The 25,428-nt window shown below is 42.7% G+C and overlaps 1 protein-coding gene across 9 annotated transcripts in view; it reads right to left on the reverse strand.

Annotated features, from left to right (window-relative positions):
* DIXDC1 (DIX domain containing 1) overlaps positions 1-25,428 on the reverse strand; it is a 178,698-nt gene that overhangs the window by 28,757 nt on the left and 124,513 nt on the right. For all 9 annotated transcript variants that reach the window (XM_033917358.1, XM_033917356.1, XM_033917357.1 and 6 more), the window contains 7 exons: positions 25,136-25,281; positions 18,486-18,572; positions 18,307-18,360; positions 14,584-14,634; positions 6,443-6,547; positions 2,094-2,147; positions 1,586-1,678 (listed from right to left, as the gene is read on the reverse strand). In XM_033917358.1, the coding sequence (XP_033773249.1) occupies positions 1,586-1,678; positions 2,094-2,147; positions 6,443-6,547; positions 14,584-14,634; positions 18,307-18,360; positions 18,486-18,572; positions 25,136-25,281 (590 nt within the window). The remainder of the gene's footprint in view (positions 1-1,585; positions 1,679-2,093; positions 2,148-6,442; positions 6,548-14,583; positions 14,635-18,306; positions 18,361-18,485; positions 18,573-25,135; positions 25,282-25,428) is intronic.

Here is a 25,428-nt window from a genome sequence, read left to right on the forward strand (position 1 = left end):
ACTGGAACGCTCTTCCGGAGGCTGTCGTAGGGGAAAACACCCTCCAGGGATTCAAGACAAAGTTAGACAAGTTCCTGCTAGACCAGAAAGTACGCAGGTAAGGCTAGTCTTAGTTAGGGCTCAGGTCCTTGATCTAGGGGCCGCCGCGGGAGCGGACTGCTGGGCACGATGGACCATGGATCTGACCCAGCAGCGGCAACTCTTATGTTCTTGAGTGATACAGGATCTTTTATTGTCCTTTTCTAGTTTTTCGCTTTGGCCCATTTATATAAGTTGGAGTTTCCAGCTGCTTCTTATACTTGCCTTGTTTCATGTTGTCAGGAACTGTTTTAATACTGCTCTCCCTGACTCATGGAACTTTTTACTTTTTTAAGTCAGAGATGAACAGAACTATCTTAGATTTAGGAGTCTGTTGAAGACATGGCTATTCTGCAGATATTTTCATATATTTATTATATGTTTTGTGATTCTGTGTGATTATCTGGCCCTTCTTTTTCTTTCCTTTTTTATTAATATAAATTATAACTTCTTAATTGTTCATTGCAGATTTGATGGCAAGATAAAGGAAAATGGTTGTTCTTGGTGGACTGTATGGTTAGATTGATTATTATTTTGCTGCAATATTATAATTTTATTCTTGTACTGTTTGTATATGATTTATGTTTGATTTGTATGATTTTAGCTTTTGTCTTGTGTTTTTATTAATGTGTATGTGACATTGTACTCCACCTAGATATGAACTATAGAGCAAAATATAAATATTGAAATAAATATATGTTCCAGAATGGTAAATCTGACCATTCTTTTTTTCGTTTGACTATAAACCGTCCTGAACTATACAGAGGCAACAGTAAATGAAAACAGTGTTGTTTATTATTAAGGAATTCCCCCAAAGACAGTGTGATCTCTTCTTATTAAAAAGCCCTTTTACTAAGCTGTGTTAGGCGCTAATGTGTGCATAACACAGCTTAAAATGGCATACCATGGGATGAGTTCTGCAGTAACTGCCAAATGTGCACACGCTAAAATATTAATTTTTTTGAGGACGGAGAATGGGCAATTTTGTGCTAAACTGCACATCTACGTCAGCACGCACTAACTGGTTAGTGTAGGAATACCATATGAGCCCTTACTGCCTAAAAATGGAAGGTGTAAATGCTCACATGGTAAGTTTTTTTAATGGCTGCACACTAATGGCAATATTAGCACATGTCCATTAACAAATAAAAAAAAAAAAAAAGAAAAAATCATTTTACAGCCTCAGTATAAATGGCCTTAGTGGGCTGGAAAAACCCGCATAAGGGCGAACTAGGCCACTTTTTCTTATAGCTTAGTAAAAGGACCACTAAGTTAGGAGACTACCGTGAAACTCTAGACAATTAAAACCGATTGTGATCTATCCAAAGCTTTGCTTTTAAGATGTATTCTCCTCGGTGTATGAGCCCAGACTCTGCTCCACTCTGAGCCTCAGGTAGCCCAAGCAGGACTAGTGAGCACCACTGTCTTGTAAGGGCAAGACAACCCTGTCTGGCTAGTGTGACCAAGTGCAGCCAGTCTCAGTCCAGGATGCAGGCAGGACCAGTACCTTTTGCTGGCTGCCCTCAGAGGCTTTTCGAAGCACCTCCTCCAGTTTCATCTGATGTTGTTGCAACAGCCGATCTTTTTGGCCTAATTCCTTCTGCAAACAGAAAAGGAAGGTTTACTGAGAGTGCAAGAAAGAGCAACATGTGAGCAGGAGCTGATACACTAGCAGGAGAACCTGACCCAACTGCTAAACACACATATACCTATGTGCCTTTGTTTTTAAAATATGTAGATGGCATGTTGCACACATGAGATTCATTTGCTGTGCTCAAGAGCACGTTTCTCAACCCAGGTCTCATAACACAGCCAGCCAGTCAGTTATTTAGGATATCCACAAGAAATATGCATGAGTGAATGCAACTTTATCTCGTGCATATTCATAGTGAATATTGTAAACTAGACTGGCTGGGTGTGTCCCAAGAAGGCATGTAATATCAAGAGTATGATAATAGGAGAAACAGACTAATGGGTTTATAATTCTTCATGTGACAATAGTGGTGCACGCTTACTTTATATTCACCCAAAAGATGGTTTCTCTCCTCTATCTTCCTTTGCAGATCTACCTGCACAACAGAAAAGTACAGTCTCATAAGTAAAGTTACTACAATATGCAGATAATCACAGCCAATTTTAGCTCCCACATGCAAATGGAAAATGGCGCTCCCCCCATCCTTCAACTGTTCTTGCACAAACTGAGACCCTTCCCTTTACCCATCAGTGTAGTCTTCCTGCTTGTTTGAGGGGACATATTAGCTGTGGGAAGTAGGGAGCCAATTAAGCACCAGAAAATTCCTTCCCCTGCAAACTATATCTATACCTTTCCCCTTACATCTGTTTATGCTAGAGAGCCCAGCCCTGAAGTAATAAAACCAAAATGAGGGTTCATCATGGGCCTGCAAGATATGACGTTCTACCCTTTGCAGATGTTTCTATACTGACAGGAAGCTCATGCAGAATAAATTAAGCACTATGCTACAGGGTCCGTCAGCGCATGAGACTCACAGACCTTGTGTTCTAGTTTCTTTTTATTGGATATATAAAAAGAAACTATACACTATTTGGATGACATATTGTAAGCTGCGTGAGAAAGCGAATGAATGAAATGTAGTTGTTAAGGCACTTCCCCCGTCCTGAGGAAGATACGAAACGCGTTGGTGGGGCCTAGTGTAACAGCGACATTGCACTAACAAAGCTAAGTTATCTAGGGGATAAGAAATGTTCAGTATAATACTTGAAAATGAATCAGAAAGAATGGTAAATTACTGAAATGAATGAAACGACTAAGAAAACATATGGAGGAGATAAAAATTCAATGAATTGAGATTTTGGAAATGACTTTAAAGATATTAACATATTTATTTATTTATTAGAGCACAGAAACAGTATGAAAAATTAGAATTAGAAACAGTGTGAAGAATATAAAAAAGAAAAAAAAAAGATTAGAATAGAGGGCACATTTGGGTGAGCCAGTGACGAGTGCTGCCACATTAGAAATAGAAACATAGAAACTTAGAAATAGACGGCAGATAAGGGCCACGGCCCATCAAGTCTGCCCACTCCAGTGATCCTCGCTATCTATCTTTGCGGATAGATCCCACATGTCTATCCCATCTGGCCTTAAAATCCGCCACACTGGTGGCCTCAATAACCCGAAGTGGAAGACTATTCCAGCGATCAACCACCCTTTCAGTGAAGAAGAACTTCCTAGTGTCACTGTGCAGTTTCCCACCCCTGATTTTCCACGAATGCCCCCTTGTTGCCGCGGGACCCTTGAAGAAGAAGATGTCTTCTTCCACCTTGATGCGGCCCGTGAGATATTTGAATGTCTCGATCATATCTCCCCTCCCTCGACGCTCCTCGAGTGAGTAGAGCTGCAAATTCCCCAACCGCTTCTCGTACGGGAGCTCCCTGAGTCCCGAGACCATCCTGGTGGCCATCCTCTGGACCGACTCCAGTCTCAGCACATCCTTGCGGTAATGCGGCCTCCAGAATTGCACACAGTACTCCAGGTGCGGTCTCACCATGGATCTATATAGTGGCATAATGACTTCAGGTTTACGGCTGATGAAACTCCTGCGTATGCAACCTATGATTTGCCTTGCATTGTAATGCATTTGCATTGCATTGTACTGCAGGAACCAACAAGCAGACAAGTGGCATTCTGAGATTCCCCTTGTGTCTTTTAAAAGTATTATAAGCTGCTTCATAAAGCATGATATAAATTTAAACAATAGTTTGAAAAATCTTTGGACTAGTTTCTTTTTGGCATTGCTACTCTATGGACGGGCCCAAGCCACCCTTCATGAGAAGCAGAGCAGGCCCAAGTTGAGGCACAGCAGTGATAGTGACACTGGGAACATTTGGCACCAAAAGCAGTTGTCTATGTTTCCTATACCGAGATCTGGGCCTGTATATAATTCATAACTTACAGTACCACATGAGTGGAAAGTCTAGATTCATACTAATTATCCATTTTGCCTATTTGATGGAGGAGTTGAGGAAAAGGAGAAAAGGCTACCATCATCCTTGCCAGCCACCACTTATATAATTGAGCTTTTCCCTTTTGCAACCAACAGACATAAGAGAAACTCACATCTGAATTTTGTTTTTCCGCCTGTTAAGAGGTTGTAAACTTTTTTCATATCAAGCAGCGTTATGGGGTAAGGATTTAGAACAATTGCTTTTGCTTACTGACACTTATGGGGAATTTAGGAAACATATCTGTTTTCGAAGCAGCTAATTCGTAAAAATTTTATTATGCACTATTTTGATCATTTTAGTGTCTCTAATTATTGGCTTTTAACTTTTTTAGTTCTATTCAACTTCTTTCATTTGTTTATTTATTTATTTATAACTATTGTAAACCGCATAGAACTTTTACGGCCTTGCGGTATATAAACTGATTATTATTATCTATTTATTAATTTTCTCAGGCCTATATCAGCCATTACAGTGGTGTACTTAGTAAATATGTCAAAGGCTTTAACGATGCAGGACAGGAGCTATTGAATGCAGGAAAGTTCTATGAATTTTAATGGATTAATAGTGTGGGCTACTGTCTTTGATTGGGGGAGTGGGTTTTAATTGGTTTCTTTGCTCTTATATGACAGCCTGAGTGTGTGGGCTCAGACAAACTTCCTTAAGAACAACAAACAAAAGATCAGGATGCTCTGGTTTGCAAGGAACTGGTGCTAACCATAGGTGAAAGGCTCACAATACAGAACTCCTCGAAGGTACAGCACAGTTACTTACCGTAACAGGTGTTATCCAGGGACAGCAGGCATATATTCTCACATGTGGATGTGGGTGACGTCATCTACGGAGCCCCAGCGCGGACAGCTTTTCAAGCAAACTTGATTGAAGTTTCAAGTTTGCTACACTGCACCACGCATGTGCATGCCTTCTTGCCCACTAGAGGGCGCATCCTCACCTCGTAGTCCTCAGTTCCATAACCAGCAAAGAAGCCATCCCCGGGGAGGAGGGCGGGTTGTGAGAATATATGCCTGCTGTCCCTGGATAACACCTGTTACGGTAAGTAACTGTGCTTTATCCCAGGACAAGCAGGCATGATATTCTCACATGTGGGTGACCTCCAAGCCAACCAAAAAAGGGCAGGTGGGAGGATGGCAATTTAGGAAAACAGGTTACGTAACACCGACTGGCCAAACCGGCCGTCACTTCTGGACAAAGTATCCAGACAGTAGTGGGAGGTGAACGTATGAACCGAAGACCAAGTGGCAGCTTTACGAATTTTAATGGATTAATAGTGTGGGCTACTGTCTTTGATTGGGGGAGTGGGTTTTAATTGGTTTCTTTGCTCTTATATGACGGCCTGAGTGTGTGGGCTCAGACAAACTTCCTTAAGAACAACAAACAAAAGATCAGGATGCTCTGGTTTGCAAGGAACTGGTGCTAACCATAGGTGAAAGGCTCACAATACAGAACTCCTCGAAGGTACTAGGAGTTACTCTAGATTCCTTGCTGTTATTCAAAGACCAGACTACATCCTTGGTAAGGAAATTCTTTTTCAGACTAAGACAACTAGGAACAGTCAGATTGGTTCTGATCCAAGACAGCTTTAGAAAGGTGGTGCAAGCTGTCGTACTGCTCTACCTAGATTGCTGCAACTCCCTCTACTACGGCGTTACAGTGAAGGAACTGAAGCGACTACAAATGCTCCAAAACACAGCAGTGAAGCTAATTTTTCGCTCAAACTGTTTTGAGAGGGCTAGTCCTCTGCTGCTTAAATTGGCTACCAGTCTGCTCCTCTCCAAGCAGGCAGAGCAGTTCCTTGAGCTGCATAAAAACAGTAAACAACCCAAAAAAAAAAGTAAAATAATAAAGAAATAAAGGGAGCAGATCAGCATAACACGTTCATGCTTGCCTGCAAAAGGAAAAACAGAAGGGGCCGCAGAGGGAGGAGCTGAAAAGCTGTGATTGACATTTTCTGCAGAATGCTCGTGATCAGGCATGGACAACCCTATGGTTCAGCATACCATTCCTATTGCACTGGAAAGTATGATTATGGTTGTGCATCTCCAAACTATCGACTATACCTGATTCACTTCTGTCTTCAATGAAGGAATAACAAAATTGCACAAATTTCTCCTCCAATCTCTATCATAACTGGTGGAGCTTCACACAGATATTTAAGTACTCAACATATTGCCATGAGCCTCACATTGATGTTACTCCCTGCACCATTTCTTTTCCGCACAGAGGGTGTAAATACCTTTTTACCTATGAGGAATCTCTTTGAAAACAGCTCACTAAAAAGGTAAGGATAGTCACTCAAACATAAGTCTTGGGAAGGTCCTCTCCTGCTCAGGGAGCCATGCTGTTTCCATTTAGAACTCACATTTTGGCTATGCAGTTCATCTTTGTCCATGTTTGCTCTCAGCAGCTCTTGTTTTAGCTGGAGGATAGCGTTCTCCTGCTGAGTCATCCTTTGCTGTAGTGCATCCTGGGAAGAGAAAACAGAAATAACACTTGGATATTTAGGAGGAGGTTTTTGAGTTGGCCATATAAGAGAAAGTGGAAGTGGCTGATATGTATTGTAAAAAAAGTCAGTTTCCCTTCTAATATCACAGCTTAAATGGCATAGCAAGTGTATAGTTGCACTCAGTGGCATAACAAGGGTGAGAGATGACCTTACACCTCTCCCCTGCCCCCTTCTCTGCCCCTACCCGCTCCTTCCCCACCAATTCCTGCCATGTATGCGTGGCACATGTGCCCCTTCCCATAAGCCCATAACTCTTTAACCTTCACGGTGCAAGCAGAATCACCAACTTGCTGTCGGCTCTCCATCTGACGTCACTTCCTAGATGCGGGTCCAGGAAGTGACATCAGAGGAAGAGCCAATGTTGGCGCTGATTGGGGGGCTCGGTGCAGCAGAGTAGAGAGGCCAGGCTGATCAGTCTTGACAGGGGGGACTGGTGCAGCAGAGAAGTGGAAGCCTGGTGTTGGGAGGGTCCACAGGGACCTATACACTGATAGAGAGATATAGGAGAGAGATCTGGTCCTGTAGCGAAGCTTGGTGATGAGAGGGTCTCTGGGGTCCTATACACTGGTAGGAAAGAGCTAGAAGAGTAGTTGGAGAAGTGGAAATGGCTCAGGCCTGATGACCGGCAGTGGGACCGGTGAAAAAGGATTCAGGCAGTGAGGACCCAAGAGGCCAGGGAGTGAGAGATTGGAGGTGGCCTCACAAGGAGAGTCCTCAGTGTGTACATCTGTGATAAGACAACTGAGGGGCTGGGACAGCCCTCAGTGTGTGCATGCATGCAGGATAAGATGACTTTGCAATGGAGAAGCTAGAAGAGTCCAAGGCTGAGGGGGAAGGACTCACAACTGACTGGTGGAAGGACCGACCGGTTAAGAGACCAGTAATGGCACCGGTAGTGGTCAGTGGATCCCTAGAAGGTAGCCTGATAGACCCTGGGAGTATTGGACACAATTCTGAGGAGCGTCCGGTAGAGGGTCCAGCTGGGACGGTGGCAACTGGAGAAGGGACCGGTAAATGGCACGTGAAGCTGCCGAAGACCTGATGGGCCAATGGAGAATCAGAGAGGACTCAGTGAAAACCTGGAGAGACAGAGTCCAGGGAGGACCCAGAGAATTACCAGGAGGAGCTGGGAAGACCTGGTCGGGGGATTTTACATTACATTAGTGATTTTTATTCCGCCATTACCTTGCAGTTCAAGGCGGATTACAGAAGAGGATTTCTAGACATGTCCAGAGGTGTTACAGAGTAGAGTGGGTTGCTTCAGAGGATTGAAATGTTTCATACAGTGTTAGTTAGTCTTCATGGATTTCTTGAATAGCAGGGTTTTCATTTCTTTTCTGAAAGTTTTGTAGTCTGGGGTCGCGATTAGTAGATTGGAAAGTTGGTGGTCTAGTTTTGCTGCCTGTGTGGCTAGAAGGCCATCGTATAGTTTTTTCTGTTTGATGTCTTTGATTGGAGGGTATGTGAACGGTGTCTGGGTTCTCCTGCGTCTGGTTGTGGTAGTCTGGATTAGGCGGTTGTTCAATTAGGCTGGGCTGTCACCATTTATGGATTTAAATAATAGTCAGTTGAATTTAAATAGTATTCTTGCTTGAATTGGGAGCCAGTGTGAGTCGAGGTATGCCTCGGTGATGTGGTCATGTTTTCTTAGTGAATAGATTAGTCTCAGGGCTGTGTTTTGTACTGTTTGTAGTTGTTTTATCATTGTTGTGGAGCAGGGGAGACATAGGATGTTGCAGTAGTGAAGGAGACCTAGGACTAGGGACTGGACCATAAGCTGGAATTGTTTTCTTTCGAAGAATTTTCAAACTTGCCTTTGATTTCTCATGACTGCGAATTATTTCTGTATTGTTTTGTTGATTTGTGGTTGCATGGTGCAGCATCTGTCTATCGTCATTCCCAGAAGTTTTAGAGTGGGTTGAATGGGGTATGTGATTGAGTTTATTACTAGGTTTGTTATGGTTGGGGTTTTATTTTTTTCAAGAAGTATGAATTATGTTTTGTCTGGGTTCAGCTTTAGTTTGTTGTCTTTCATCCATGTTGCCACTGTTTCTAGAGTTTTGTGTAGTGTGTCTGTCATGGTGGGTGTTGGATGATCAAAAGGAAGGAGAATGGTGATGTCGTCTGCATAGCTATAGAAGGTTAAGCCTATTTTGTCTACGCAGGTGCTGAGGGATGCAATGTAGAGATTGAAGAATGTTGAGAATAATGGCGATCCTTGAGGTACATTGAAAAAAATCTCCATAACTGCATCTTCATCACATTTTTATTTTTAATCTCTTATGTGTATTTTATTGAAATAAACTTGTGGAGAGATATTTTTCAACTATATATTTAACACGTCATTCTAGTCAATACTCCTTAGCTTCTTTAGATCCTTGGGGTACGCCACAGAGGTTGGCCCATGGTTCTGATTTTTCTTTGTTTGTCATTATTCTGTAGGTCCTGGATTGTAGGAATCCTTGAAACCATGTGTGTACTTTGCCAGTGATTCCTATTGTGTATCTAGTATTTGTAGCAGGATGTCGTGGTCTACCAGGTCAAATGCTGCAGTGAGATCTAGTTGAATAATCAGCATTTTTTTGCCTGTGCTGAGGTACTGTCTAGCTGTGTCCAGAAGGGAGCCCAGTAGTGTCTCAGTGCTGAAGTTGGTTCTGAATCCAGACTGTGTAGGGTGGAGCAAATTGTGGTTTTCTAGGTAGTTGGTGAGGAGTTTAGCTACGAGGCCTTCCATTAGCTTGACATATAGTGGAATTGAGGCTATAGGTCTGTAGTTGGATGGCTGATCTGTTGCTCCTTTTGGGTCTTTTAAGATTGGGGTGACAATGCTTTTGGAGAGGTCTTGTGGGAAAAGGCCATCTGAGAGCATGGTTTGTATCCATTGCATGAGGAGAGTGCGGAATTTTAGGCTGGAGGTTTTTAATAGGTATGGAGGGCATTGGTTGAGGTCGCAAGCTGCGTGGCTGTATTTTTTATAGAGTTTGTTAAGGTCGGACCATTGTATTGTGGAGAAGTGGGACCAGGTTCTATCTGCTGTAGCTGATTCTTTTTCTGTGGGGGGCATTGTGATCTCTTCTAGGTGGGTTGGGGTTCCTGCAAAGTTTGTCTTGGCAGTTGTAATTTTGTTTTTAAAGTATTCAGCTAAAAGGGTGGCTGAAGGAGGAGGGCTGTCATTTTGGCTAGGTAGGGTTTGGTGTCTGTGAGTTCTTTTAGTAATTGGAATGTATGGTGTATGTGTGTGTAGCCCTGTATATTGTGTTTTAACAGAGACCTGGAAGAGATCGGAAGGTGCCTGGGGGTGGATATGTGATGGGTAATACTGCTCAGCCCGGTAACATGATCACACTGCCCAACTGCACTTAAACTTATAAGTAACATAGAACATAGAAGATGACGGCAGAAAAGGGCTACAACCCATCAAGTCTGCCCACTCTGCTTACCCACCCCCTGTCTATGCCCTAATGACCCAATTTCCTTATCTTGACCCTCGTAGGGATCCCACATGGGTATCCCATTTATTCTTAAAATCTGGCACGCTATCTGCCTCGATCATACACTATATAGATACTGAAGAAAAAAAACCAAGGCACCCTCAATGACGAGAAGAGCACAGCACAGCACAAGAGAGGAGTCATGAAGATAAGAAATTGTTTGATTATGGCGGTACAGAAAAATAAAGTTATGTTATGTTATAAAACCAAATTGTAGGTGAAATCTTTTTACTGGACTAATACAGAGAGTAATTTTATGACAGACTGCCAGGAATGTGCAAATTTTATTGTATTATACCCCAGGGACACCTTTGACTGGGGTAAATAAAGTTATGGATATATAGTACATGAGGATAAGATGTCAATAATTCAGCCACGGGTGTAACATTCAAGATACTCTTTATTGATTGTAGCACTGCAAAGACTCAACACTGACAGTGTTTTGGCATCTATGCCTTTGTCGAGAGTCTCAAAGGCTTATTACTCTATCACATGAATAGAGCATTCAACACATGTCAATGTAAGGAGCGAACAAAGCAGTAACTGGTGTCTAAAGCAACGCTGAAGGTCATGAGTAAGAGTCTTTGAAGTGCTAAAATCAATAAAGAGTATCTTGAATGTTACACCCGTGGCTGAATTATTGACATCTTATCCTCATGTACTATATATCCATAACTTTATTTACCCCAGTCAAAGGTGTCCCTGGGGTATAATACAATAAAATTTGCACATTCCTGGCAGTCTGTCATAAAATTACTCTCTGTATTAGTCCAATAAAAAGATTTCACCTACAATTTGGTTTTATAACATAACATAACATAACATAACTTTATTTTTCTGTACCGCCATAATCAAACAATTTCTAGGCGGTTTACATAGAAGAAAGCTGGACAATCAGCGAAATACAATTAATTGAAATACAGCAATTTTCCTAAAAAATTCAGTATAAAATTTTAGTTAACAGTAATGTCCTCATTTAGGTAATAAATTTGTCAAACAACTTTGACTTGATTACTTTTCGAAATGTATCATAAGACAACATAACTTCACCAATACAATTACTCCACCAGGACTGCTGCTTACTTGCTTGAAATGCAAGAGTCCTGTCCCAAAAAGTCTTGTATCTGCAGCTAGTAATTTTTGGATAGGCAAATAAATTGGAATTCCTAGTTATCCTTGTTGTTATTTCATAGAACTAGAGAGAAACTGAGAACAGATAAAGATAACCCAGTCTGCTTATGTTGCCTGCTTGCTGCAAATGCCAATGATCTCAACCATTAGCCTCACTTCAAGCTCTAGAACAGGGGTGTCAAAGCCCCTCCTCGAGGGCAGCAATCCAGTCAGGTTTTCAGGATTTCCCCAATGAATATGCATGAGATCTATTAGCATACAATGAAAGCAGTACATGCAAATAGATCTCATGCATATTCATTGGGGAAATCCTGAAAACCTGACTGGATTGTGGCCCTCAAGGAGGGACCCTAACACCCCTGCTCTAGGAGGACCCTCTCTGTTTTGTCCTATAGTTGAATTCAGCTACCTTTGCAACAGTCCACAGCCTCCCCAAGGAGATTGCTTCATGCATCTACAGCACAGTTCTTCAACCGCCGGTCCGCGGACCGGTGCCGGTCCGCAAACAAAATCTTGCCGGTCCGCGAAGGATTCGGTCCCTGCCGCAACGAAAGGCCGGCGTCAGCTGACTTGCAACTTCCTGTTGCAGTCGCTGTGCCGGGACTCCTGCCTTCCACCGCGTTTGCCTCCTGCCTTGTCTCCGCACCTCCAGACCAGCAGCGGCAGCTCTGTATGCTTTTAACTTCGGCACAGAGCTGCCCCTAATCAATAGTTTAGCGCGGTTTCATAAGGCAGCCTCGGGGCCTTTGCTAGGCCGGCCCACATCGCATCATCGAAGCGGGCGGCTATCAAAGGCCCCGAGGCTGCCTCATGAAACCGCGCTAAACTATTGATTAGGGGCAGCTCTGTGCCGAAGTTAGAAGTACACAGAGCTGCCGCTGTTGGTCCGGACTCTTGGGCCGCTGAAGGAGGGCAAAGAGCAGCTGTCCTGGAGGTTTCCCTTCCTCTCGCCTTTGCAGGTCCCTTTTTTCCACCTTTTTTTTTTTTCCTTCAAACGGCAACGGGCCCCACCATCGACATCAATCAAGTAAGTTCCACTGTTCCTTGCAAGCGGTTCTGCTCGGCCAAAGCTTCCCCTCTGACATGAGCCACCCTCAGGGGAAAGAAAGTGACCCACAAAGGTGAGGGGAAGGGGGGCAGATGATGGAAGTTGGGGGGGAGAGAGAGAGAAGGGGCAGATGATGGAATGGAGGAGATGAGAGAGAGAGAAGGGGACAGATGATGGAAGTGAGAAGAAGGGAGAGAGAGCAGAAGGCAGATGGATGTCAGTTGAGAGGGGAGAGCAGATGCTGAATGGAAGTGGGGAAAGAACACATACTGGATGGAAGGAGGAGATAAATAAAGGGGGAAGAAAATAGTAAGATAATGGAGGGGTGATGGAAAGGGGTGACAAGCTGTGCGTAGACACAGTGAAAAGAGGGAAACGGGACTAAATAGTAAGAAATAATTTAATTTAGATGGAGGCAGAAAATAGAGAAGAAAGACCAGAGAAGAAAAGGGAAGAGAGAGCAGAGAATGATAACAGATCTGAGTGGAGGAAATGAGAAGAGAGATATGCTAAAAACCACAGGGGGGAGAGAATGATAGAGATGCCAGACCATGAGGGGAACAGAAGGAAGATGATGGATACCAGACCAAATTGGGGGGGGAGGGGGCAGGAGGAGAGATGGCAGGGAAAGACAGACAGTGAATGGAAGGGGCAGATGCTGGACTGAAGAAACAGAGAAGGTTATGATGCTGCTGTACCGGGCCATGGTACGCCCTCACCTGGACTACTGCGTCCAGCACTGGTCACCGTACATGAAGAAGGACACGGTACTACTCGAAAAGGTCCAGAGAAGAGCGACTAAAATGGTTAAGGGGCTGGAGGAGTTGCCGTACAGCGAAAGATTAGAGAAACTGGGCCTCTTCTCCCTTGAGCAGAGGAGATTGAGAGGGGACATGATAGAAACATTCAAGGTACTGAAGGGAATAGACTTAGTAGCTAAGGACAGGTTGTTCACCCTCTGCAAGGCAGGAAGAACGAGAGGGCACTCTCTAAAGTTGAAAGGGGATAGATTCCGTACAAACGTAAGGAAGTTCTGTGGTAGAAAGCTGGAACGCTCTTCCAGAGGCTGTTATAGGGGAAAACACCCTCCAAGGATTCAAGACAAAGTTAGACAAGTTCCTGCTGAACAAGAACGTGCGCTGGTAGGGCTAGTCTCCGTTAGGGTGCTGGTCTTAGACCAGAGGGCTGCCGCGTGAGCGGACTGCTGGTCATGATGGACCTCTGGTCTGACCCAGCAGTGGCAATTCTTATGTTCTTAGGGCAGACACTGGCTGGAAGAGAGTGAAAAGGCAATGAAAGCAGAAACCAGAGACGACAAAAGGTAGAAAAAAATAATTTTATTTCTATCTTGTGATTCAAATATATCAGATTTGAAATATGTATCTTGCTAGACATAATTGGGGAGTGCAAAGCCCAGGCAGTGCTTCTTTAGCTTCCAGCTGGCTTAGGGCTCTCTCTGACCAGAGAGCAGTTGCCCTAGTTCCACTCCCCTAACACCATTCCTGTCATGTGTGACTGTGGTATTCTGTTACTTGATATTTGTATAGCATTCTGTAATAATTTGGCTTATTCAGTTTTCTTGATAGTAGAGGGGATATATGTGAAGGGGAGGGGAGACAGGGGTTTTGTTGATCTTTGCCCTGTATTATTTGTATTTATAAAATGACAATTGTATAGAATATTGTTTCTTTTTATACTTTAATAAAATATGTTCAATATAAAATTATAACTATTTGAGGCTTGTGCGGATGGGATCAGATGGTTTGTGGGACCGAGCTCGCGGGGACGGGGCAGCGATGGTTTTTAAAAAAAAATTTCAGTCTTAGTAGTTTGCCGGTCCACGAAATAACTATTTTATTTCCGCCGGTCCATAGGTGTAAAAAGGTTGAAGAACACTGATCTACAGTATTCCCCTGATATTCCGGAACCCCCACGAATCTCGAAAAACAGCGAATACGGTTTTTCATGGGGGAGCCTGAAGAGGACAGCAGGAGAGTAGCCGGAGGGCCGCGAGTGCAGGAAATCACTTGCGGTACGCTCCGACCGCCTCTTCCTGCACTAAATCAGGCCTCATCCAATCAGGAGCTGCGTGTCAAAGCAGCTCCTGATTGGATAAGGCCTGACTTAGTGCAGGAAGAGGTGGTCGGAGTGTACCGCGAGTGATTTCTTTTACTTGCGGCGCTCGGGCTGCTCTCTCCTGCCTCTCCCGTTGCCTTCTCCTTGTCGGCGGTTCGCAGTCAGAAAATACCATGAATGACCGGGACCGCGAACTGCGAACGACCGGGGGAACACTGTATTAGCTTTTCTAAGAAAACGCACTTCTTTACCTTTATCCCCTGTAGGTTTCTAGCTTCCTGCTTGTATTTCAGTAACTCTTTCTGTAAATCCAAAATATTTAGTTTAGATACAACATTACACTGAGTTACAAATACTGACTTAAATATCAACAGAGCATTTCAAAAGGGCTATTATGCATTTTACAGAAAGCTACCACTTCAAAGAATTAAGGCTAAGACTTAGAAATTATGCATGCATCAGAGAAACTTTTACATCGGCCAATTCAGTCTCTAAACTACCAATGAAAACAACATTTGTCAGCAGTGCAGAATGAAAAATAAAGATATGGAACAAGAAGACAGGATACAGGACTCAGGGACTGATGCAGAAAGCTACTGTGAGCAGAAGTGTGCGGTTGTTAACCCCCCAATTCTCTATACAGCGCCCAAGTTGCAAGTTCATTTTAATTTTGTAAAGAATCATTAATTAGCTCTAAGGACCTGATTCTATAAATGGCACCTAAAACAAAGGCACAGAGGAGCATGTCAATCATAAGTTAGGAGCTGTTTACAGAATCATGCCTAAAATGAGCTTAGGTGCACCCTATTTATGCCAGGGTGCTCTTTAAATGAAATTTAGGTGCTTATCAGTGGCTAAATCTAAAATAGGCACCTACATACCAAACATGCCCTTGATTCGACCTCTAACCACGTCTACTTTCTGCTAGGCACCTTGGACTAGGCACCTACCTGAAAGTGGTGGCACTTACCAAGTTAGGTGCCTACCATCCAATTAACTGCAATTTAAGCCCATTACGAGGTGCTAATTGCTCATCAGTGCTAATTAATCTTTTTAAATAATTAAGTTAGGTGTCTAGATCAGCTAGACACAGCAATCTAGGGGCTAGATTCACTATGGAAACCGATCGTGTAGCGATCGGTTTGCGAGCCGTTAGCGGCCAGATTTCCCTCTTGCAGTATTCAGTAGCCTGTGTAGCGATTCGCTTCCGGTGCGTGCATGCAAATGAGGGGAACTGCATGCAAAGTAGGCAGGGATGCGATTCACTAAACTTTTTTCCGATCTGACAGGGCTCGCAAAAAGCGACTGCTCAGGACCAGTCGCTGAATCCCTTTGCGACTGCCCTGCCTTCTGCCGCTCTACTTTCTAACATGTCAGCCCCATCTCCTGCAGCCCCGAACGAGCCTGCCTGCCTGCCCCGAACCCCCTGCCTGCCTGTCTCGATCTCTCCTGCCTGCTCACCCCGACTCTCCTGCTCTCTGTCGCCCTTCCCCGCAGTGCAAGCCCGTGGTTTTAAAGCGGGGCTGCATGCCGCAGTGCAGCGCCAGCTTTAAACCCGCGGGCTCGCACTAAAGGGAAGGGGGACCCGAACATGCCTGCCCCGACTGCCTGTGCAAGCCCGTGGTTTTAACCCAAAGCGGGTTATACCCACGGGCTCACAAATGTTTAAAGTTTAAAAAAAAAAAAGTTTTGGCTAGGACAGGTCTGCGTATGCGCAATCCGTGCAGGCAGGTGGGGGGTGTTCCTCCAATCGCCTCATCTGCATATTTAGGTTAGTGAATTCATTGGACCTGCCTGAATCGGAAACGGATTGTTCCAATTCGGGCAGGTTAGTGAAAATAGCCCTAGGTGCCTAACTTTATTGCAGTTAATTGGCTCCAATTAGGATTTGCCTGAGTATCTTCCTAAGCACTATTCTTTAAAGGTCTGCACACAAATCTTTTACTGTGCAACTCAAAAGGGGATCTAGCCAAGGGAGGAGCATGGGTAAGTCAGGGGCATTCACAAAAGATGCACTCAGAATTCAGGGAAACTGTGCCTGAATTACATGCAAGGATTTACACCTGGTCTCACACCCAAAGTTGAATGTGTATCGTGGGGCTATGTGCTATTCTATAAAGGGCATCCATCCCAAAGCACGCTTTATAGAAAACTGTTCTGTACCAAATTTTGAGTGTCTTTTACTGCATCTTGTTCCAAGAGCGTATATGTAAGATACTGGCCACACAATGCAGAAAGAGGTTGAGTGCGGGAATTACATCATATTGGATTAAAATGAATGGTAATAAGGCCATAAAATATTCTTAAGCAATGCATTAAAAGGAAACAGTAGCTTTTAAAATACACCCAACACCAAAAAGATTGTTCACCAGGTTCAGGGCAATGTAGAAGGGTTGGCCAAGAGGATGTAGTGCAAGTTTTTTTTTTTGGGGGGGGGGGGTTAAATAAAAGTTTTGTCTTTTTTTTCAGTGACCAGAACAAATGCCTGCAACTTTAAAAGACAGAAGAGAGGTAGCAGCTCACGTATGCATGTTCGAACAAAAACAAAAGTCCTGGCAAACATCTGCACCTGTTCTTCTGCGCCATCAATATTAGCCTCGCAAAAACTTTTATGTGTCAGAAATTTTTGCAAGGCTGATATTTATGTACTAAACAACAGGTGCAGATGTGTGCTGGCACCTTCATTTTGTTCATAAATGCGCACCGTGAGCCACCCTTACTGCACACATGTCTGACAAACTTCCTCCAATTAGCGCACTAATTCTGCACATTTGAAATTAGCATCTCAGTGAATCACACCTAGTTTTAACTTCACAGTAGAAGTCATGTGCTTAGCCTTCCTCGCACAGTTCTATAGTGTTGCTTTCTGCATTGACCCCCTCGGAACATGAGATTTGCAAAATCAGGATGGCTGTTTTCATAATGCAATATAATAAGAGAAGCATACCATTTATTAGAATGAATGTCTAAAAAACAGGCCAGTTCGATGGTAAGGGCTGTGCTTTACCATCTAGCAGCCAGCTCACGTTTTCTGATGCTCGCTCGGAGCCAGATTCTCTAAGTGGTGTCTAGACTGCAGACGCCACCTAGCTGAATTGCGCGCGGGATTCTACATTTTTAAATTGGTATGATAATTAATCATGCTGTTTTTAAGCCAATCAAAAAAAACGATTGCCAATTAAGAGTTCCAAAAAGTAGGCATGGTTAGGAGTAGAGAATAGGCTTGGTAAAGTAGTTCAAGAAAACCTGGTCTATATTACCGGTGTCTAAGTCCATAGGTGCTGGTAGGCGCGATTCTATAAGGGGCACCTAGCGGTTGACTGACAACCATGCCTAGTGGTGCCTACAAGTTAAGCCCCCAGTGGCCAGATTTAGGACTCATAATTTCAGGGTTTCAGATAAAGCCAGATGATCAGCAGTAACTGGGCTAAATGAGTTGGTAGGAGATATAAAATTGGGGAGAAATCCCTGAGCAGCTGCAACTGAAGGCTGATGGGGGGGGGGGGGGCACATGCCAGAGCTAGTGCCAATCAAACTAGAAACCAAAAAGAGCATGAAGAAACTGCTGGATCACAAAATGTGCAAAAAAACTTAAGAAATAAAATAGGGATCAAAAGAAAGCAAACTCTGGGGAAAAATTATAAAAGAAAGCAAGAAACAGGAAGTCACAGATTTTTCTGGCTACTTTGAAGTCAAAAGAGATCTGAGATAGCACTGAAAACCTGACAATGGACCGTGCTATTACAGCTGAAATGATCCAGAAAACAAGCTAATGCTTTAAGGCCCTCTTTTACTAAGCCACGACAGAAGTTTCTACCATGACCCAGGTCGCTAAATGCTCCGATGCTCACAGGAATTCTATGAGTGTTAGAGCAGCGGCAGAGCATTTAGCACTCCGAGCCAGGGTAGAAAACTCTACTACAGCTTAGTAAAAGGGGGGGAGGGGAGCGAGTACTAGCTATATGATCTAATACCTTTATATCCTGATTTTCCTCCATGCTCTGATCCAGACGACTCTTGATTACAACCTAGCAGAAAAAAAACCCCATGAAATTAATTAAAAAATCCCCACAGTCCAATCATGTATTTCACAAACGATTCTTGCAGGAAAATGAGTGAGCTGGTTCCTGTGCAAAGACCATGATCCACGTACCAGCTGTTCTTCAGGGCATGCTGCCTCCTCACACAGTGCAAAGGAAATTTGTTCATCCTCGGGTAGTGATCCGTTTAACAATAAGGCCTGAGTGGAGAAAAACATAAGCCTGTTACCATGTGACTCAGGAACAGAAGCACGATGAGGGGATTAAAGCCTTAGCAACTATTAACCACAGAGGAACTAAAAGGTTTGCTCCCAAAATTAATTCGCTTTCTTTCTTATTTGCAATTAATAATAATAATAATTTTATTCTTATATACCGCTATACCGAAAAAGTTCTAGGCGGTTCACAACAAGCAGAACTAATACATGCAATGCAGATAAAATACAAGAAATTAAGATAAGAGAAACTTAACAGATTAAAAAACAATACTTTTGAGATACAATGCAGATAAAATACATCAGATTAGAATAATGAAAACTTATTAACAGTTAAAAAAGAATGCATTTAAGATACCAACCTAACAGGCCGAGTTAATACATATGATACAAATAAAATACATCAAGTTAAAATCTTAAAAAACTTGTTAAGAAAATAAAACAGGATGCGTTAAGATACCAACCTATCGAAAAGTTGTGTCTTTAACAATTTTCTAAAATCAAAATAGGAAGAGACCTCTAACATAATTTTTCCAAGGCATAAATTCAATTTGGCAGCGTGAAATGAGAGGGTTCCTCAAGGAACTTTTTGTAGCGAACAGATTTTATGGAGGGATATGTGAATTAAAATTAAAATTAAGATAAAAGATTTAAAATATTATTTTAATTTCTAATTACAAGGGAATTGCACTGAATTTTTAAGACATTAAAACTGAAGAGGAGTTTGACCTGGTGGCTCACTGGAACTATGAAAGATTTTATTTTTATTCCCAAGTCTGGATCAGCTGGGCTAAGGCTGCTGCAGTTTTAGAACTAACTTACATCTCCTTTGGGGCAAGAGGATTCCCTAACCATCATGCAATTGTGATACTTAGTGGCTGGATTAAGGGTGCAAGATTCCAGGGTTCTGGAATCTGTAAGAAGCTTTGATATGAGACCTTTACCTTCAGCTGAGGAGTGTTGTTGTAATGACTGGAATAAGTACACTTGGGGCGAGGTAATAAAATAGGAGAAAAAATTCTCAGGCAGTTACAAATGAAGGCTCATAGCACCAGATTCTAGATACAGTTGCAATTAACCTGGAAGCATAAAGGAGTATAAGGAAATAGCTAAGTCAAAAATAAATTGAATGTAAGCAGCAAGTCTGCACATTATGGTCTCCAAAGACCAAACAGTTGTTAACTTTACCACACTGAAAATATAAAGAAAACCCTTGTTGCTAATCATGCTGTTAATGCGTCAGAACGGGGAGAGCTACCGGTGACATGCATCTCCAAAAATCTCCTCACACTCCACTAATGCTGCTACTGTTTCAGATAAGGCGTCATGGGGCATGCTATTCATCTTCACGACTGCCAGCTCTGCCCCAGAACTGAAAGTGATGTCAGAAGGGGGCTTGGCTGGCAACTGCGAGGATGAATAGAGTGGTCCTGCGATGCCTTTATCTTTGTTTTGCTTCTGCCAGAGAAAGAGGGAGAGACATGCTGGATGGAAAGGGGGAGAGAGGAGGTCAGGTGCTGGATGAAAAGGAGGAGAGAGGGAGTCAGGTGCTAGATGGAAGGGGGAGAAAGGAGGTCAGATGCTGGATGGAAAGTGGAGGGGGAGAGAGAGGGGTCAGGCACTGGATTGAAGGGGAGGAAACAGGGGCGGACCCTGGATGGAAAGGGGAGAGAGAGGGGGCAGATGCTGGATGGAAGGGGGAGGTCAGGCACTACATGGAAGGGAGAGAGATAGAAAGGGGCAGACGCTGAATGGAAGGGAGGGAAGAGAGGGAGAAGGCAGATGCTAGATGGGGAGAGTGATGGGGCAGATGCTGAGTGGAAGGGGGGAAAGAGAGGAACCAGATACTGAATGGAAGGGAAAGAGAGAGGAGGGGCAGAAGCTGAATAAAAGTGGGAGACAGGATCAAATGCTGGATGGGGAAGAAGAAAGAGACCCTGACTTCCTTTACCCTGATTTCTTCCTTTACTCTAACTCCCTGTATTTTCAGCAGCACTATCTAGTTATGTGCCGCTGAAAATCCAGGTGATCAACCAGTCAGTGGGTGATAAGCTGGTAGGAGTCTCTCGTACTTGATAACCTACCACTGAAAATCAGCCTCTAAGTTTATACAGGAGGTACTAAAGACTGAAGTGAGAAGATCAAGGTTCCAAGTTTTGAACCCTAGCTATCCTTGTTCTCTGGCCCCATGATCTAACCACCTAACCCCTTTTGAATCCAGTCTGATCACTCACATTCTCTAAAATAGTGAACAAAACAGGAGAATGGATTAATTGCCTTCCATACATTATGCAAATGTGTTCTGCTGTCTTTGGTCTCTTGTTTTCCTTAGGAAACCTGAGTCGCAAAGGCTCAGTGGCTGCAGCCTGTATTTACTGGACAATGGAGGCTTTGTTTATAGGTAATACTTATTCAAAAACAGAAAAGAAAATGTTATCACTGAGAAACAGACTCGGCTCTCACCACAAACAGAAACTGAATTAGCTGAAAGCATATCACCCTGTTGTAGTTAAGAATGAAAGTGCCTGATTTTCAAAAAAGGCTGAGCTCCTACATTTCGGGGCTCCTAAATGTGTGCCCTATTTTCAGCTAAAATTAGAAGCCTAAGGTGCCTTTTTACTAACCTGCAATAACCATTTAAAGTACAATTGAGGCCCAGAAACAAGCTGCCAGACAACTACATTAAGTGATTTTTCAACAGTTTGCCTGTTTCCATGTGTTAAATGGTACATTACCTTTTTTTTTCCTCTTGGGGCGAAGCATGGGCTGAGAATGGGCACGGAAGCATTTAAGTAGCACTCTGCACTAACTACACACTAAGGCCCAAATTCAGTAAACAGCGCTCAAATTTGAGTGCCGAAAAATATGCATGGAACGCTGTTCTATAAATGGATCTCTTAGTTGGGCCCTGTGTATGGAATAGGACATAGGGCTCGATTCTATATATGGTGCCTAAAATTTAGGCACCTACTAGTGTGGAGCTAAGCGTAATTCTATAAAAGATAGGCACGCTTTATAGAATCATTATTAGCGCCGCCTAAGCGTCCTAACTTTAGGTGCACCCTATTCATGCCAGGGTTTTCTTGGCCTAAATGCATGTGCCAAAGTCCAAAACAGGCACACGCATACAAATGACACCCACGACCCACCCCTACCATGCCTACTTTGCAATTGACGCTTTGGACTAGGCACCTACTTCAAAGTGATAAGATTCCTACCGAGTTAGGCACCAAGCATCTAATTAAGTGCAATTAACATCAATTACGAGGTGCTAATTGCCAATTATTGGCACCGATTAAGTCTATTAAACAATTACATTAGGCGTTTGGTTCTTCTTCACCCAGAGGGTGGTGGACACCTGGAATGCGCTTCCAGAGGAGGTGGTTGAGCAGAGTACGATTTTGGGTTTCAAAAAGGGATTGGACGAGTTCCTGAAGGGAAAGGGGATCCAGGGGTATATTTAGAGGGTTACTATACAATACAAAACGCCCTTGAGTAATAGATCACTACAGGTCCTTGACCTGGGGGGCCGCCGCGGGAGCGGACTGCTGGGCGTAATGGACCTATGGTCTGACTCGGCAGAGGCAATGCTTATGTTCTTATGTTTACGTCAGAAAGGCATGCTGATGTAGGCGTCTAACTTTAGGCAGACTTTAGAGAATCAGGGCCATAGTACCAGGATCCACACCCAATTTTAGGCATGATGATTTACACCAACAGAACTCTGGTGTAAATCTCTGAGCCTAAATTAGGCGCAGATCCCCCAAGTTCTATAATAGTGCACGCAACTTTAGGTTTTCCCTGATGTCTGGAAACCCTACTCTCGGCAGGTACTGCATGTTAAGGGGACTATTAATACGTGACTCAAATATCCTGTTTTTGTTTTTCAGACAATTTCGTATTCTCTGTCATTTCCTGGATAAGGCTTCACAAATTACACCCTCTTACTATACAATCTAGACTACTCTAACACACATATGTTGCATTATCATGACACATGAGAGGAGTAGAAAATCTCACGCCCTATTTACGTTCCCTTCAGCAAAGGGTTGCAAGAGTAAGAGGCACCATGGGCACTGTCTTTCTTATCAGGCTGCTTCTTATGACAAAGATTTCCATCCATTATTGATCAGATCCAAATCTTATGAGCACTACAGAAAACTTTTAAAGACCTTTCTCCAAATTTTTTGGCTAGCTAAATTTCTTCGCATCTCATTAATTCTGTATTTTCCCATAGCATAATCTTTTGTTAACCGCATTGAACTAATGGCTATGCGGTCTAGAAATCTGCTATTATGCTATGTTATGTTATTAATGGAGGAGTAGCTTAATGGTTAGTGCAGCAGCCTGAGAATCTGGAGATCTGGGTTTAATTCCCACTGCAGTTCCTTGTGACTATGGTATGTTTAATTTTAATTTTAGTGGGGGAGGGGGGTGTCAAAGGAGAGAAGAGAAAGCAATGGAAGGCAGAGGAAATGGTGTGCTTGGTGCCTAATGCCTCTTACATCTTTGATGTCAACATCTGAATTGAAACAAACCCGGCTGAAATCAAAGTGCAGAGTAAATGCAAAGAAACAGTGATCGTGATGCTGACACCCTGTGGTCTTTGCTGATATAGCAACCTCTCATTAATCTGTATACATAAGAATTACCATACTGTGACAGAATGAAGGTCCATCAAGCCCAGTATCCTGTTTCCAACAGTGGCCAATCCAGGTCACAAGTATTTGGCAAGAACCCAAGCAGTAAAACAGATCTTATGCTGCTTATCCTAGGAATAAGCAGTGGATTTCTCCAAGTCATCTCAAGCGGTATATCAAGTACTACTACTAATAATGGATTATGGACTTTTGTTTTAGGAAATTATCCAAACCTTTTTCCATGGAAAGATAATTATACAGCTTAGATCTCCCATTACAATAAAAGATATCCCTATTATTTCTGTGTTTGCAACTAAAATTTTGGGTGTAATAATAGATAACAAATTAACTTACTGCCTGCAAATTAGCTCTGTAGTAAAAAAAATTGCTTCATTAGGCTGAGCATGATCTGATCTCTTGCAAACATTCTAGATCCTCAATTTCTCAATATTTTAATTCATTCCCTAATTATATTTAAGCTCGATTACTGTAATGCATTGTATAAAGGGTATCTATGAAAAAGACATCCGCCATTTACAGTTGATACAAAACACGGCCATAAAAATTATCACAAATAAAAAGAAATTCGATAATGTTACTCCTTTATTAAAATCAGCTCACTGGTTGCCAATTCCACACCGTATCATATATAAAATAGCTATCCTTTCATTCAAAACTCAAACCAGCTTCTATCCATAAACTTCTCATTCCACATGATCCTATAAGAGCTCTAAGATGCTCCTCTCAGCATCTGCTTTATACGCCATCCTTGAAAATTATTAGCATACATCGGGCTACCTCATTTGCAATCACGGCCCCTACAATATGGAATTCCCTACCTCTTCGTATCAGGGCAGAAAAAAACTTAGATAAGCTCAAGGGAAATCTAAAGACTTACCTTTTCCAAGATGCATTCGACTGTTAAATAGATTAGGTTACAGCCAGAGTGATTTCATAATCTTTATTCCCCAGCCTCCCCATCGTGATTTACCTTTCATGTATTCTTTACTGTTAATTTGTAGTTCTCCCTATTTCCCTATTATTTCTAGTTGGTCAAGTATTGTTATACGAGTACTTACTCGTTTATTGGCTCCCCCCCTTTTTTATTAAATTTAATGCATTTACAATATCATGAAAATATCAAGGAAAAAAAGGTTTCCATACAAGTTTTCAATACAACAAATAGTACAAAAAACAATCCTTTACAAGCACACTAAAAGGGGAAACATATTTGCTTATGCCAACTAAGTTTTAAGGAAAAATAAGGAAATGGGTTGAGTTCCAATGAACCCAAATCATTCCCAACTAAATTAGGACATTTTGGACATTCCTACCCTAATTCCTCATTGCTCCCCCCTTTTTAATTACAAATTGTGAAACGCTTAGAAGTTTTGATTTGCGTTTTATCAAAATTTTTAATAAACTTGAAACTTAAACTCTGCTAAGCTAACCAATTTCACCACATTCTCCGGCAACGTATTCCAGAGTTTAATTACATGTTCAGTGAGGAAATATTTTCTGGGAGGAGTGTGGTGCAGTGGTTAGAGCTATAGCCTCTGCACCCTGAAGTTGTGGGTTCAAACCCTGCACTGCTCCCTGTGACCCTGGACAAGTCACTTAGTAATCTTCCACTGTTCTAGGTTCATTAGATAGATTGTGAGCCCGCTGGGACAGATAGGGAAAATACTTGATTAACATGAAATCAATTTTTCCGTACTGAATTTTGGTATCGATCGGGAAAGTTTTCTCCAGGACCCTCATCTAACTCAATAGCTTTCCAGTGAAGCGTTGCTCATGAAAATCAGGTAAGAAATACAATCAACTTTACAGGAAGGACAAAGATTTGCAAGGATTAGATAAAAAAGATTACAAAACTAAATCTCTCTGATACCCCCAAATCAAAGATACCTGTAGTCCAGAAATCATTTTCCTAGCTTCCTCCATTTCTTTTTCCAAGAAATCCTGTTGTTCCAATAGATGTTCCTCCCACGAAGTCTCCAAATACAGGGCTTGACCAGTCTGCCAGTCGGGAAGAGGAGCAGAGCTGGTCTCGTCTAAAAAAAGAAAGAAAAGGAATGAGATGGCTTAAAGCCAGGGCAGAGTTGATGCGTAAAGAAGCAGAAGGAGACAGCTGGGTAAAAAAAAAAAAAAACCACCACCACAAAGCGAGGCAGCAAGTTTGCCCATTATGGCCTCCAAAA

This window comes from Geotrypetes seraphini, chromosome 13, assembly GCF_902459505.1.
Source record: "Geotrypetes seraphini chromosome 13, aGeoSer1.1, whole genome shotgun sequence".
In the NCBI taxonomy this organism is placed as follows: Eukaryota; Metazoa; Chordata; class Amphibia; order Gymnophiona; family Dermophiidae; genus Geotrypetes; species Geotrypetes seraphini.